The 16,043-nt window shown below is 43.0% G+C and overlaps 1 protein-coding gene across 7 annotated transcripts in view; it reads right to left on the bottom strand.

The window, feature by feature from the left end:
• The window catches only part of TUBGCP2 (tubulin gamma complex component 2), a 273,496-nt gene that overhangs the window by 146,967 nt on the left and 110,486 nt on the right, over positions 1–16,043 (bottom strand). For all 7 annotated transcript variants that reach the window (XM_069980752.1, XM_069980751.1, XM_069980755.1 and 4 more), the window contains 2 exons: positions 13,198–13,405; positions 1,191–1,390 (listed from right to left, as the gene is read on the bottom strand). In XM_069980752.1, coding sequence (XP_069836853.1) covers positions 1,191–1,390; positions 13,198–13,405 — 408 coding nt within the window. The remainder of the gene's footprint in view (positions 1–1,190; positions 1,391–13,197; positions 13,406–16,043) is intronic.

Below are 16,043 nucleotides of genomic sequence, written 5' to 3'. Positions count from 1 at the left end.
ATGACCTGCTATCTGACGCCGGGTTGCTATGGACCCTGGCAGCGTAGTGAGCGACTCTAGCCGGGCTAGTGAATTGCTGATTACAAACTTCCAGGTGTGAGATATGCCAGACTGAAGTGATGGCGTTCAGCTATGAGAGTAGGCCCAGATATAAAGACACACCTCCTTTCCTTTCCACACTGCACTCTGCGTGGAGAAGGGAGGACATTGTACCCCAAAAGGTGTGCAGACCTGCGGGGACCTGGATGTGCAGGGAGCTCTTTGCCGATTCTGAAGCTAGAAACATCAGAAAGGCACTTGAGCGTTATATGCCGCCAGAGCGATGTTATGGGAGAATTCGACTCCTTGCAGCCAGGGCTTGTTTTAAGCATTTCTGGATCTCTCCTTTAGCTTGCAGTGTAGTGGAAATGTCCGTTCAACTAGTGGAAACCATGATTCTAGCAGTAGTACAAGCTTAGACTCTAAACACCATGATACATCACTGCCAGATGCTATGTGGTAAAAGCAGTGGATATGGGCCACAGAAGATTATGTTGCCTGTAATGGGGGTATCTGGAATGCACATGACGCAGCCAAAATATTGGGGCTACAGTCACGCTGGTACTTGGCTGCATTTGGAGACTAACCAAGATATAAATGGTACAAAAAGGGTAAAGCAGAAACTGCTAAAAGATTATTGATACATTTCTTTTGTATTTGCTTTTAGAATCATCGCTGTGACCAGAGTACTGACAGTAAGCCATTGCTGGGCATGTGACTGGGAAATAGGAATGGACATTGTGGTTTGTACAACTGATATAAATGCTCATAATGGCTGCCTGAGAGCACAAATATGGCGCTGGCTTAATATTATTATCCATCTACAGCATAGTGCCAGCAGGAGTTGGACCAATCCAATGCTCCTGGACATCCTGAGCAATCAGATAGGACTATATAAAGTGGCTGATTAGAGAGGGGTCACAATATAGACATGAGAGAACTCTGTGTGGGGGGGGGGGAGAAGAGCAATGGATAAAAAGAACCAATTATTGCAGATAAGCAGTGAAAATAATTGTATCTACAGCATTTCAATAAAAAAATGGGTGAAATTATAAAGAGCCTGAGGATCTGGTATACAGTATGGTTCATCATAGGCAAACAAATAAAAAAAAAAAATTGGTAATGAAATATGAACAAAAACTCACACTTACCAAGTGATGCTAATACCTCCATTGCTCTGAGAGTGGGTTGGATATAGAACCACAATTTCTGCAGGGAAAGCAGCCCCTGCCTCTGTAGGTGTTCCAGTTGTGTAACAAGGATCATGTATTCTTTCACCAGAGTCCTCATAGCAGCACTTAGAGCATGGTTCACTTGTCCATACTCAAATGAAGATTTCTCTTCAATAAACCTGTAATATTTAGTGGGAAATAATGAATGAATAGTATATACATACATGCAGCACTCTCTGTCTGGAGAGAGAGAGAGGTTACAGCTATGAAGAGATTACCTTCTCAGTCCTGTCCCCTGATGTGAGCCCCAGCCTGAAGTGGATCTGCTATGATTTGGAAGGTGAGGGAGACTTCCTGGGTTAGAGTACAGTGCTGTGGACCCCACTATGCAGACCATTCCCCTCCCCCACTCGCGCTCCCACCCAGTACAGAGAGCTCTTAAACCAAACCAATGCTCTTTAACCAAGTCACAATTTTGAAAAACTGTGAGCTCTTAAACCAAAACACTCTTAAACCAGGGGTGGACCTAGACTGCAGAGGGCCCCTGTGCAAAAAATGTGCTTGGGCCTCCAATAACCTAATTGTACTGCTACCCATCTGCTTTAAAGATGCATACACACAGATGAATGATATGTTTGCTCGGGTATCTGGGACTGTAGGCAGGGAGCAGGTATATAGGTGAGGAGATGTATTAGGGAGCAGGTATACAGGTGAGATGTATTCTGTAAGCAGGCAGCAGGTACATAGGTGAGGAGGAGATGTATTAGGGAGCAGGTATACAGGTGAGATGTATTCTGTAAGCAGGCAGCAGGTACATAGGTGAGGAGATGTATTCTGTAGGCAGGGAGCAGGTATATAGGTGAGGGAGATGTATTGGGCAGGCAGGGAGCAGGTATATAGGTGAGGGAGATGTATTGGGCATGCAGGGAGCAGGTATATAGGCGAGGAACATATAGTCTGTAGGCAGGGAGCAAGTATATAAGTGAGGGAGATGTATATGGCAGGCAGGGAGCAGGTATATAGGTTAGGGGGAGGTATATGGCAGGCAGGGAGTAGGAAGCAGGTATATAGGTTAGGCGGAAGTATATGGCAAGGAGCAGGGATCAGGTATATAGGTTAGGGGGAGGTATATGGCAGGCAGGGAGCAGATATATAGGTTAGGGGGAGGTATATGGCAGGCAGGGAGAAGGTATATAGGTTAGGGGGAGATATATGCCAGACAGGGAGCAGGTATACAGGTGAGGGAGATGTATTGGGCAGGCAGGGAGCTGCACTGTATCTGCAGACATCCCTGTCCTCCCTTACCGTCCTGTCCCGACATCTGCTTGAAAACCCAGTAAGCAGGAGGTCTGTCAGAGCTGGAGGGGAGAGAACAGAGGGGGGAGGTGGGATTTCTTAAGGAGGAACGTCATTTAAGGTGGACCAGGCACTGGGAACTATCTGCCCTGGTTCCATGGTGCCCCCCCTCCCCTCTCCCCTGCAGCTCAGCCATAGGGAGATAGTAGAGCAGGACTTAGGGTGGTATTCCACGGGCCGATGGATCTGCTAGATCGGCGCTCGTTTACTGGGCCTATTCCATGGCCCCGATTATCGTTAAACAAGGGCTGCAAGGACATCGTTAACAATGTCCTTGCAGCTCTTGCTTAACTAGTATACATACCTATTCATGGTGCAGGGCTCCTCTTCTCTTGCTTCTCCCGGGTCCCACGCGCTCCTCCAGCTTCAGGGCGGCCTGTGTCAGCTGACAAGCCGCTCAGCCAATCACTGGCCGGGACCGCCGCGGCCTGTGATTGGCTGAGCGGCCTGTCAGCTGATACAGGTCGCCCTGACGCTGGAGGAAGGCGCGGGAACCGGGAGAAGCAAGAGAAGAGGAGCCCTGCACCATGAATAGGTAATGTATATCGTCAGTCGCCGGCCGCGCTCCGCTATTCCACGTAGAGGTACGCGGTCGGCGCCCGACAAATATAGGTCCGGACCGATATCAACGATCAGCCGATGACAACAATCGGCTGATCGTTGTCTCTAGTCCACGGAGCAATAATCGGCCGATTTGGCCGATTATTGCTCCGTTGAAAAGGGCCCTTACACAGACGCTCTCTTCCATCCGGCCGGCTCGGGGAGGAGACACTGTGGATGCGTGTGCAGGGCAGGAGAAAGTTATCGGAACAGCCGGGGCACATGCGGAATATCTGCCCCCCAAATTTTTTTTTTTCTTCTGGGGATAAATATATAATTTTATTTTTTCTAAGACTGCATACTTTGGAATTTCCCCCGAATTTTTTTATTCTTTATTTCTATTCACAATCTTACAATTTTTCCCAATATATAGTAACAAACATGACATTAACATAGCAACTTCATACATTGTACAACAATAAAACCATTTTAACCCTAGAAACCCTAGACTAGAAGTCCTATGCATTTAATTAACGCAGGTGTATAACAGGAGTGATGAATAATTTTAAACTGTGTTAATCTATACTCCGGATTAGATTATACTTCCGACAACACTCTCCCAGGTTCCATCTGACAGCAACCCTATTTCCCTTTCCCATTGGCTTCTAAACCCCAACAGTGCATTTTTATACTTTTGCTTCACCAGAATTTTGTATATTTTAGAAATACAGTGCCCACTTATATCTATACACCTTAGTTGTTCAATGCCTTCACTAAATAATACCCTAAACAGCTCTTTATCCTGGGTTTTAGCAACAGCATTTTTCAACTGAAAATATCTAAATCTATGACCCCAAATATTCTCATTTCTCAAATCACCTTCGTCTTAAGAGCCCCATCCTTACAAAAAATCAAATACTTTAAATTTGTGTGCTTTCTTCCAAAAACCTTGTGTAGGAATTTTAGCAAACTCTTTAAAACCTTGTTGTCCCATAATTTAGTGAATTCCAAGCTACCCCTTACCTTGCAAATTCTTTTTATCTCTTTCCAAATTTTAGCTAAGTTTTCCCCGAACCAATACCTGCCCTGACTATTAACTTGGATTCCTCCTGACTCACATTGTGCAAATATATCTTTAGCGTGCTTAATTAAACCCTGATTCCATAAAAAAAATAAGATTCTTACTGTCTAGTAGGAATGCCAATTGAAGGGAACTGGGGGTAACTGCATTCCATATACTCCTCTGCGCTCCAAAAATGTTCAACTTTGCTATAGCTTTTGCTTCCCTAATACTCAAACTCTGCTCCAAACCCCCAACTCCTACATCAAGCAATAGTCTTTTTATCTGTCCTTTCCTTCTACCTGCTGATCTAACTCCCCCTGCTGTCTTTTTCCCATAAAATAAACCATTTCTTCGAATTCCCTCCAAACATCCTATCTCCCTCTCTTACTCACACCTGCTATCTCTATCTCTGCTCCTGCTTACTGCTGGAGACATCTCTCCTAACCCTGGTCCTCCAACCTTTACTAACAGCTTCTTTTCATCAGCCTCCTACAGAAACCATTTTAACCTGATTAAGATTCCCTGCATGCCAGATCCCATCTCCATTAACTGTGCTCTATGGAACTCTAGATCTGTCTGCAACAAACTCACTGAAACCCACGACTTATTCCTCAATAAATCGCTCAACCTGCTGGCTCTCACAGAAACATGGCTTCAAGAGTCACCTCACCTCACCTGCTGCTCCGACCCATGGAGGCCTTCAATTTTCCTATACTCCTAGACCTGATAACAGGCATGGTGGAGGAGTGGGTGTACTACTCTCCCAGTACTGCACTTACCAGGTCATTCCCCCTGTACCCTCTCTCTCATTCTACTCTTTTGAGGTGCACACCATTAGACTCTTCCGGCCCTTTTCCCTGAGAGTCGCAGTCATCTTGAGCTTGCTCAAATTTCTGTAAGGCTAAAGGGTTAATAAACTCGAAAAAGTTTAGTTTTAATACTTAAAGAGGTGCAGTTTATGTTTGAAAAATCACTGCTAAATTACAAAGCCCTAAAAAGTAATTGGACGTTCACCAAGTTATGTCACTATAAAGTAGATATGTTGTAGATATGAATTATTAATTAGTTTATGTGGCATGACAATCTCTCAGAAAAAGAGAATTTGGATGCAAATTTTAAGTTTACAAAAAAACTAGAGTGTGTCAAGAAAAGTTTACCACAAACATAAAGAGGAATATGTAATGAAAAAACAAACAAACAATCTCAGAATCACTACGATAGTTAAAAGCATTACAAAGTTTTAACTACATAAAGTGAGACAGGTCAGATTTGAAAAAATAGGCCCTGGGCCTTAACCCCTTAAGGACCGGGCCTGAAATGGCCTTAAAGTGATACTGTCCCCCATTTTGCATTAGGACTGCTCTACACAGGTATAAAGGGTAAATTTAGCAGTTTTCACACCTCATTTTATATCACACATCATGGTGCTTGTTCCACTAAAAAGTGATCTTTTATCATCTGGGATTGGGAAACCGGGGCGGGGCTTCACGACCGAAGCGCCACTTAGCAGCGCCCCCTCAGTGACGTCATCGACGCATAGGCCCCCGCCCCCCCCACTAGATTGGCCTACTGAATGGGCGTGGCCTATACGGCCATGACGTCGTGGAGGGGTGTGGATATGTGACACTTCAGCTGTGAAGCCCCACCCAGGTATCCCAATCTCAGATGATAAAAGATCACTTTTTAGTAGAAGAAGCCTCATGAGGTATGATAGAAAACAATGTATGAAAACTGCTAAATTTAACCTTTACACCTTTGTAGAGCAGACATAATGCAAAAAGGTCACTTTAAGTGTCACTTTAAGGACCGAATATGAATATGACCTGTGTCACTTTATTCATAAATAACTTGGGAGTGCTTTTACCTATAAGGCTGATTCTGAGATTGTTTTCTTGTGACATATGGTACTTTACATTTGTGGTAAATTGGAGTTGAAACTTATAACGAATCTTTATGAAAAAAAAATAAAAATAAAATAATGTGAAAATTTGTGAAAAATTGCATTTTTCCAACTTTGAAACTTTTCTGCTTATACAGAAAATGATTATACCACATAAATTATATATTGAATAGCATTAGCAACATGTCTACTTTATGTTGGCAGCATTTATTAAATTACCTTTCATTTTTTTTAGACTATAGAAAGGTTAAAACATTAGCAGCAATTTTCCAAATTTACTGTAAAACTTCAAAATCAGATATTTTAAGGACCTGTTCAGGTTTAAAGTGTATTTAAGGGGACTGTATGTTAGAAAGCCCCACAAAGCACCCCATTTAGAAACTGCACCCCCCCAAACTCTGCAAAAGCACAACCAGAAATGTTTTTCACCCTTTAGGTGAGTCACAGAAATAAAAGCAAAGTGTGTAAGAAATTTGAACATTTAAATTTTCTGTGCAGAGATTTTATTGTAATCCAATATCTTTTATAATTATAAACCTAATACCAGATAAATGCACCCCAATATTTAATTTCAACGCCTCCATTATATTTAGTCATTTTTGACTGTACCACTTCAGGTTGGCAGACGCTGTGGGGTGCCAAAACATAAAAAATACCCCTAAAAGGGACACCATTTATAAAACTAAACCCCTCGAGGAATGTAACAAGGGGTGCGGTGAGCATTTGGACCCCACAGGTGCTTCACAGATTTTCAGAACAATGTGGCGTGAAAAATGAAAAATGAAATTTTTTACACTAAAACGTTCTAGCCTTCAATTTTTCATTTTTACAAGGGCATAAAAGAAAAAAAGAAACACAAAACGTGTAGCGCAATTTCTCCCGAGTACGGAAATACCCCACACGTGGACATAAAGTGCAAAGCGGGTGCAGGACGAGCCTCCAAAGGAAAGGAGCGCCATTTGGCTTTTGGAAGCTGGATTTGACTGGAATGGATTTCAATGGCCATGTTGCATATACAAAGCCCCCATACATCCAAAACAGTGGAAACCCCCCACATGTGACCCCATTCTGGAAACTACACACCTCAAGGAATCTAACAAGGGGTGCAATGAGCATATGGACCCCACTGGTGACAGAAACAAATGTGGAACAATGTGACGTGAAAGTGAAAAATTTAATTTTTTTCACTTTCTCAGCACAAATGTGGCTGTTATTCAAGGGGGCCATATCCTCACTGCACCCCTTGTTAGATTCCTTGAGGGGTGTAGTTTCTAGAATGGGGTCACTTGGGGGGTTTTCTCTGTCTTGGCAGCACAAGGGCTCTGTAAATGCAACATGGCGTTCATCATCCATTCTGGCCAAATCCAGCCTCCAAAATCCGAATGGCGCTTCTTCCCTTCGGAGGCTTTTCCTGCACCCACATTGCGCTTTATGTCCACATGCAGGGTATTTATGGACTCGGGGGAAATTGCTCTACACATGTGTTTGTTTGTTTTTTTCTCTTTTAACCCCTTCTGAAAATGAACAATTCAAGGCTAGACCAACATTAGGCTATATTCACATTACGTAAAAAAACGGCCGTTGTTTTCACCAGCCGGAATTTTGCGGTCAAAAAAACGGCCGTAGAATTACGAGCATACGGGCTGGTTGTGAAACAACGGCCGTTGTTTAATATTGCCTCCTAGCATGTTTTTAATTGGGTTGAAACATGTCATTTAATTGAAATACTGCGACTAGCCCAATAAACCACTCAGTAAATTTTTTACATTAAAATCAAGTTTAATTTGGCCAAAATAAATTTTACTTGTGCGGCCGCATTGAAATTCACGGCCGTAGTTGTAACATTACCGTCTGCAAATAAATGACATGTTCATTTTTCACGGGTCTGTACGAACTACGGCCGTACGCTGAGTGCATTGTACGACTGTAGTTCATACGAAATGCTATATCGTATCATCCTTAAAACAACGCCAGTAGTTTTGCGGTGAAAACTACGGCCATTGTTTTACGTAGTGTGAACATAGTCTAATAGTGTAAAAAATGTTATATTTTATTTTCACGCCACATTGTTCCACATTTGTGCTCGTCACCAGTGGGGTCCATATGCTCACTACACCCCTTGTTACATTCCTTGTGGGGTGTAGTTTCCATAATGGGGTCACTTTTGGGGGGTTTAAACTGTCTTGGCAACACAGAGGCCTTTTAAATGCAACATGGCCCCTCGAAATCCATTCCAGCCAAATCCAGCCTCCAAGAGCCAAATGGCACACCTTCCCTTTGGAGACTTACAGTGCATCCGCATGGTGCTTTATGTCCACATGTGGGGTATTTCCGTACTCAGGGAAAATTGCTCTACACATTGTGTTTTTTTTATTTTATCTTTTAACCCCTCATGAAAATGAAAAAAATCAAGACAAGATCAATGATTTAGTGTAACAAATATTTTTACACTAAATGTTGGTCTAGCCTTGATTTTTTTCCATTTCCACAAGGGGTTAAAAAAGGAAATGAATGCAAAACGTGTAGGGTAATTTTCCTTGAGTACGAAAATACCCCACATGTGGATATAATGTGCCATATGGGCACAGGGCAAGCCTCCGAAGGGACAGAGCGCCATTTAGAGTCTGGAATGGAGGATGGAGGCCATGTCGCAATTACAAAGCCTGTGTACTGCAAGGACAGTAGAAAATCCCCACAACTGACCCCATTCTGGAAAATACACCCCACAAGGAATCTAACAAGGGGTGCAGTGAGCATATCAAACCCACTGGTGACAGGCAAATATGTAGAACATGTGGTGTGAAAATAAAAAAATACCATTTTTTTTTCATTTATACGGCACAAATGTGCCCGTTACCAGGGGGGGGGCCATATCCCCACTGCACCCCTTGTTAGAATCATTATGGGGTGTAGTTTCCAGAATGGGGTCACTTGTGGAGGGTTTCTACTGTCCTGGCAGCACAGAGGCTTTGTAATTGCATCATGGCAAGCCTCTAATGGGAATGGGGGCCATGCCTGTCTAGTTGGGGAAAAGGGACAATTTTTTAATTATTTGTGGGTATTATGCAAATTATTAGTTTAAAGATTGAAAAGGACAGGAGTCCATCAAATTCAACCTGTGTTGATCCAGAGGAAGGCAAAAAACCCTTGTGAGGCACACGACAGTAGCCTCATCAAATGGGAAAAAATTCCTTCCAGACTCCAAAATGGCAATCAGAATAATCCCTGGATCAACGTGATCCCTGAAATAAGAATAAGGGAAAGAATTTAGAAAATTTAGAACTCCAATGACATATGGTACGCCTTGAAGCGATCCAGTATGCAGAGGCCAGGGTGATCAGGACAGGTGTCACACTGGAAAATGGTGTCCTTCCTGATCCCTCTTTTACAGCACACTTCTGGGTATTCACTTTTCCAGTGTGCAGGACAACACCTGGAAAATGTTGCCCTGGTACGATATGGGGTCCCTTATATCCTGAAGCGCTGGGTCCCCCCCATAGCTGCTAAATATTAGGGCTCTAATTACTGCTTCTGATTTTTTTAGATTGTGCCACAAGCTACAGTACCTCGGGAAGCGAGGGCCCGGAAGAGGGGGTGATGGTATTAAAGTTATCCCCGTACAGGCGGTAACCTTTATCCAGCAGTGGAAAGATCAGTTCCCGAACTTCCCACTAACTCCGAGGATGGGGGGGTTTGTACACTTCGGAATGGATAACCCGTCGCGCATTCCGCAGCTGGCACCTGCCGGCGGACTGATGCAGGTGCACGCGTCCCCGCACGTGTCATAGACTCCATTGTATGCACATGTTCAATCTTTGGACGGACGACGGAATCTGCCCGTGCATAAAATGGAGTCTATGACACGGGCGGAGACGTGCGCGCCCGCATTAGTCCACTGGCGGGTGCCAGCTGCGAAATGCACGAAGGGTTATCCTTCGCCATTCCGCAGTAAGCACGTACCCTAAATCTGTAAGTGTACCCTGAGGTACTCTCACAGAGTTTGTAGAATTTCACGCAATACCATGATATCTTGAGAAGGTACTGATATATTGAGAAGGTACTGGCAGAAAAGACGTGTCCGGGGGGCAGCATACGCTACACTACCCCCAGACACGTCACATGATCATGATGATCATGATGATCATTGATGATGATCATGATGGATGATGATCATGATGGATGATGATCATGATGGATGATGATCATGATGGATGATGATCATGATGGATGATGATCATCATGGATGATGATCGATGATGATCGATGATGATGATCATGATGGATGATGATCATGATGGATGATGATCATGGATGATGATGATGATGATGGATGATGATGATGATGATGATGATGATGATGGATGATGATGATAATGAGGATGAATGGAGGAAAAAAGGATCCAACCATTTATCCTCACTGGCTGTTTCGGTGTCGGAGGCAATATGAGCGTATGCCTCCTCCACTGTGGGCCACCTTTATACAGGGATTGGTATATGGGGTGTGTAAATATGTAGTGTAGTGTAATGTAGTGTTTGTTTTTTTTCCGTTTTTTTTTTAACAGTAAGAAAAAGAAAAAAAAACTACACCAAAAAAGGAGTTGCTGATAAATGCTGCACTTATGTGCGGTTCTTATCAGCGGTCAGTGGCGGCAGGATATACAAAAAAAAAAAAAAGTGTGTGGGGGGGGGGGGGGGGGGGGGGGGGAACCCATACGCCAAAAAGGAGGAGATGTTGATCAGCATTAGGGCGCATAAAAAGAAAAAAAAAATTGGAAAAAAAAAAAACCCACCACTTTTTACCCCAAAGCATTTGTATAATAAACACTGATCAGCCGCTAGGGGGCAATAGAGCAAAGCTGCCGAAGATAGACGACGGGGGATGCTATACTATGCTATACATTATAGCAGGCCATCTTCCCCGATCGCTGTGTGTGTACACTTGTTAGCTTGGCTGTCGGGTTGTCAGCCGTCTGTCTTTGAACTCTGTGCCTTTCCGATCGCCTGGAAAGCTGGATAGCTCTGGGAAACTTTACAACGGACTTCATCCAGCTGTTCCTGGCACACAGAGCGACACAGAGTTCAAAGGCAGCTGGCTGACAAGCTGATGGCCTAGCTCAGTGAGGCAAAGCACTTATATCCCCCCCCCCCCCCCTTTCCGCCACACTTTACAGATTAAAATCCTTAGGCCTTCCCTGATTTTATGCCTCACAACCTCCACCATTTATGTAGCCAGTTTTCAGACCCATTCTATTTATCAATATCTTTTTGTAGGTGGGGTCTCTACAATTGGATACAGTATTCCAGATGTGTTCTCACTAGACCTCTATATAGCATGGAACTGTAGTTGCCATTGTTTGGACCACATATGTAATTCAAAATCATATTCCATATTATTGACCCCCCAGGAATATCAACCCTATTGCACCCTATTGTGTCATAAGCAAACAGATAAACATTGCCTACCAAACCTCCTAAGTCACTTACAAACATAATAAAAATAAAAGGACCATTCAGGACCTTGGATCGTAAACATGCGGGTGTGGCGATTCTTTTGTCCTGGAACTGCCCTATACAAATCACCACATCATCCTTAGACCCTGGAGGTAGATATACAGAGTTTAAAAGTTGTATTTTAGGACAATAACTGCATCACCTGCCAAACGGACCCCAGGACAGATCTTGGATTAAAAGCAGCTATCCGAAGGTACAAGTGGTTTGGGGGGGGACAGATTTTGGGTACAGAGATCTGTAACCACTGGTATATCAATTCCTCCCACTATCAAGGGGCTGTTTCTTGAGTCTAGTGGCATCAACACCAATGTATGGACAGTGCTGAAAATTTTCCAAAAGGAATGGATAGTGTCCATTATTCTCCGTAAGAAGGGCTCTACAAAGCCACTGGTATCTTGGCTCCCCCGAATCTGTCTGGCTAATAGCTTCACTGCTATTGCAAACAGCGGTGAAAGCGGACAGCCTTGCCTTGTCCCCCTGGCCAGTGTGAACTGATTAGACAACTTCCCATTCACACTCAGTCTGGTTGTTGATCTATACAAAATTAGTACCCATACATTGAAATTTGGTCAAAACCCCAAATTTTTGTAAGACCGGTCACAGATACCCCCATTCAATGTGTTTGTGGGGGCTAACGAGAATATAGTTTTATCCTGCAGCTCTGAGACTGAGACTGAATATTTAAAAATATACGCCTCAAATTAATCGCTATAGAACACTGCTTTGTCTGTGTGAATTAAACCTGTGACAATCTAGTAGGTAGAAGTTTGTCCTTACCCACATATAATACTATAACAGCTTTTTATAAGGATTGTGGCAGGCTGCTATTATCAAAGCTATACAATTTAAGTAATAACTCCTCTTTAAAATCTTAATGGGTAGGCCATCATTTTACCTTTTACCACCTCCAGCGAGATTGGAGCCTCTAAGGAGTCCCTGTCCTCTTCACATAGTGAGGGCAAAGCAATACTCTCCAGGTAGGTATTAAGTTGGTTCATGGTATATTTAGCTCTAGAGGCATATAAGTCTCAAATTCCTGGAAGATTAGTTCTGTATGATCCAAAATCCTCCCAATATCTGTTACCAAACTATGTACATAGGCATTATCTTTTTAGGCCTGCGCCATTCTTGCTAGTAGTCTGCCTGTTGTTTCCCTGGCATCATAGTATTGTTACTTCATAAACATCTGTCTAATGTCCACCTGTTCTAGAAGATACGTTTTCCATGATTCATGTGCTTCTTTTAGTGGGCCAGTGTGCTAGGGGCATTTTCCCTCACATGAGCCATTTCTTTCTCTACCACGCTCTCCTTTATATCTTGTCCTAGTTGGCATGTATGTATTTTTACTTTATCTCTTGTACGAAGGTCCCTTGTAGCACTGACTTCATAGAGTCCTTAAATACATACCCTGGCACTGTACCACCATTCAAAGCAAAGATTGTACATGAATTGAGTCAGCCAGAACGGATTAAATTGCTAACAAAAATTCAATGGAGGTAAGAAAAATGACAATGGAATTACATAACACTGATTTCATTTTCAAGTATAGAATACAATTATATAGAAAAAAGTCATATTATGTTGTGGTAACACCTATTGTGAATTAGTTTTAGTACCTGGTAATAGTAGAATAGCTGGCAGCCACAGGTAATATCCGGTTTACAAGTTCTTTTATAGACATATCTAGGTGTGGGTCTACTACAAAAGAGTGTATCTGATGTCCCACTATGGGCTGTGCAGTAATATATCGTCCATCAACTCCAATCAGAACATATAGTAGATCCTCAACTATAACTGCCTCCTGGGAGGGTAGAGGAAGAGCTCCTAAAGTAAATAAAAAACAGACACACTGGTGAAACAGTCAAAATGAAACAATTAAGAACACATACCTAAAGAAAACTTTGACTTCCACATGGTAGAATTTCTAGAAAATTTAAGGGGTTTGACATAATTTGATCAATAGGGTTAACCTGTGTTGTACTTGTAAGTATAGCCCTCCCAAAAAAAACAAATGCAAGTACACCAAGTCATAATTATCATACACATTATTGAAACATCTATCCAATTAAAAACAGTTAAAAATTCATTATACCCCTAAAAACAACAAAGTGCGTACATGTGCCAGGTCCCCCTCATCCACATTATGATGAAACAGTACATGAAATAGAGCAGCCGGCAAGTATGTGGTATAAATTACATTACTGATAATGGTACAAATAAAGTGCATATAGTGCCAGACAAACAATTCATAAATAGCAGATTGTTGACATGATCACAAATATGTATCAGCTATAACAGCAGTCACCATCACATAATATTTAAGCATGAAAAAAGCATTGCACTATAAATGCTAGCTGTAACATGTAACCAGTGGACAAGACAGAGCCCCATCTCAGGCCCGCCGCACGTTTTCACCTGACCGGCTTCCTCGGGAGGTGTTATTGATTAGGGAGAGAACTTCCATTATTTAAATTTAGTAAGTAACTAACAGTCTTCTGACTACAGGTGTATCTTCGTTGTACTTGTGCCTTCTTTTCAAAGCATACCTGTCAGTAGTTTCTTGCCGCATAAATTAAAGGGTTTCCTACACTGAATGACCTGATGTATCTTATTGCAATTGGTCACCTCTGCATAGCGAAACAAGACTTTTAAATATAAATGGAAATGAGGTCTGAAAGTCCATGGGTGCTCCACCGGGCTGCAAAAGCCCAGCTTCAATTCCAATTAACACTACTAGGCTAGCTGGATCATGGCCACATGCATTAACTGACCGGCAGGGGTCTGTACATTCAGCCCAGCCCATATAGCGAATGCAGTATAGCCAATGCAGACTGTAACTAGAGGCAGCTGGGATAACACTTTTAGCTTGTGTACTGTCATTCCTGCTTCTTCCAGCAGACTTGGTTGCAAGAACTGCTCTGCCTTAATCCAGCAAGCAAAGATCCTGAGGTGGGTATGACAGCACACTTGCCAGATCTGTGAGTCAGCTGAAAGAAGCAGAAATGACGCCAGGGATAGTCTCCTGGCTGCTATTAGTGATGTTATCAGCTGGCCAACTGGCAAAAGCGTGGATCCTAGTTTAAGGCCACAAGGAGAACCACAAAGGCGCATGGATTACGTGGACTTAGCTGAACGAACGTACATAGGCTTTTTAGAGGTGATTTGTAGGTTATTAAAATAGTTGATGCAAGAGGGGGAGATCGCAATAAAACTGACATTTATAAAAATCAGGACAGGAAGCCCTTTTCTACAATTTAATTTATATCGCAAAAAACTACTGAAAGGTCTGCATAGTGGTGTTCCAGACCACCAAACTGTGCAGAAATATCCAGCTGGGCCTAGTCCTATAAATTAGACCACATTATATTTCCATCACAATAGGTGATGGAAAAAACTGTGGTAAGGGCACAGTGCTAAATCACAAGTTTGACCCATTGACCCACAACAGAACAGTTCCATAGATCAGACTCTTTCTGACCATCAAAAAATGGCATAATTTAATGATATGCTATTATTTTATAAAATAAAAACATTTAACCTCTTAAGGACATAGGACGTACCGGTACGTCCTATGTCCTCATTAGCACTTCAAAGCGGGGCCGCGCGGCGGCCCCGCTTTGAAGTGCCGCGATCCCGGGTGCCGCGTGTAGCCCGGGACCGCCGCTATTAGCGGGCACGGTCCGATCGCCGTGCCCGCTAATTAGCTAATCGGAGGCAGCTGTCAAAGTTGACAGCTGCCTCCGATTACCGGAGGCAACGTTTCCCTGGTGTCTAGTGGGGGAGATCGCTCCTCCGGGACCTTGTCCCGGAGGAGCGATCTCCGTTACTGATGCCGGCCGGGGACGCGTCCAAGATTGCGCCGTCCTCGGCTCGGCACTCGTTTGTTTCCGGCTGCAGCAGCCGAAAGCAAACGAGTGCCGATCTCATGGATCTCTGCAGCATATCTATGCTGCAGAGATCTCTATGAGAGATCAAAGTGTATATACTAGAAGTCCCCCAGGGGGGCTTCTAGTATATGTGTAAAAAAAAAAAAAAAAACGTGTTGTTAATAGTAAAAATCCCCCTCCCCTAATAAAAGTCTGAATCACCCCCCTTTTCCCAGGTTTTAAATAAAAGTAAACAAATAAATAAATAAATAAATAAACAAACATGTTTGGTATAGCCGCGTGCGTAATCGCCCGAACTATTAATTAATCACATTCCTGATCTCGTACGGTAAACGGCGTCAGCGCAAAAAAATCCCAAAGTGCAAAATTGCGCATTTTTGGTCGCATCAAATCCAGAAAAAATGTAATAAAAAGCGATCAAAAAGTCGTATATGCGCAATCAAGGTACCGATAGAAAGATCACATCATGGCGCAAAAAATGACACCTCGCACAGCCCCATAGACCAAAGGATAAAAGCGCTATAAGCCTGGGAATGGAGCGATTTTAAGGAATGTATATTGGTTAACAACGGTTT

The sequence above is a fragment of the Dendropsophus ebraccatus genome, chromosome 8, assembly GCF_027789765.1.
Source record: "Dendropsophus ebraccatus isolate aDenEbr1 chromosome 8, aDenEbr1.pat, whole genome shotgun sequence".
NCBI lineage: Eukaryota > Metazoa > Chordata > Amphibia > Anura > Hylidae > Dendropsophus > Dendropsophus ebraccatus.
This window is presented reverse-complemented; position numbering and strand designations above follow the sequence as displayed.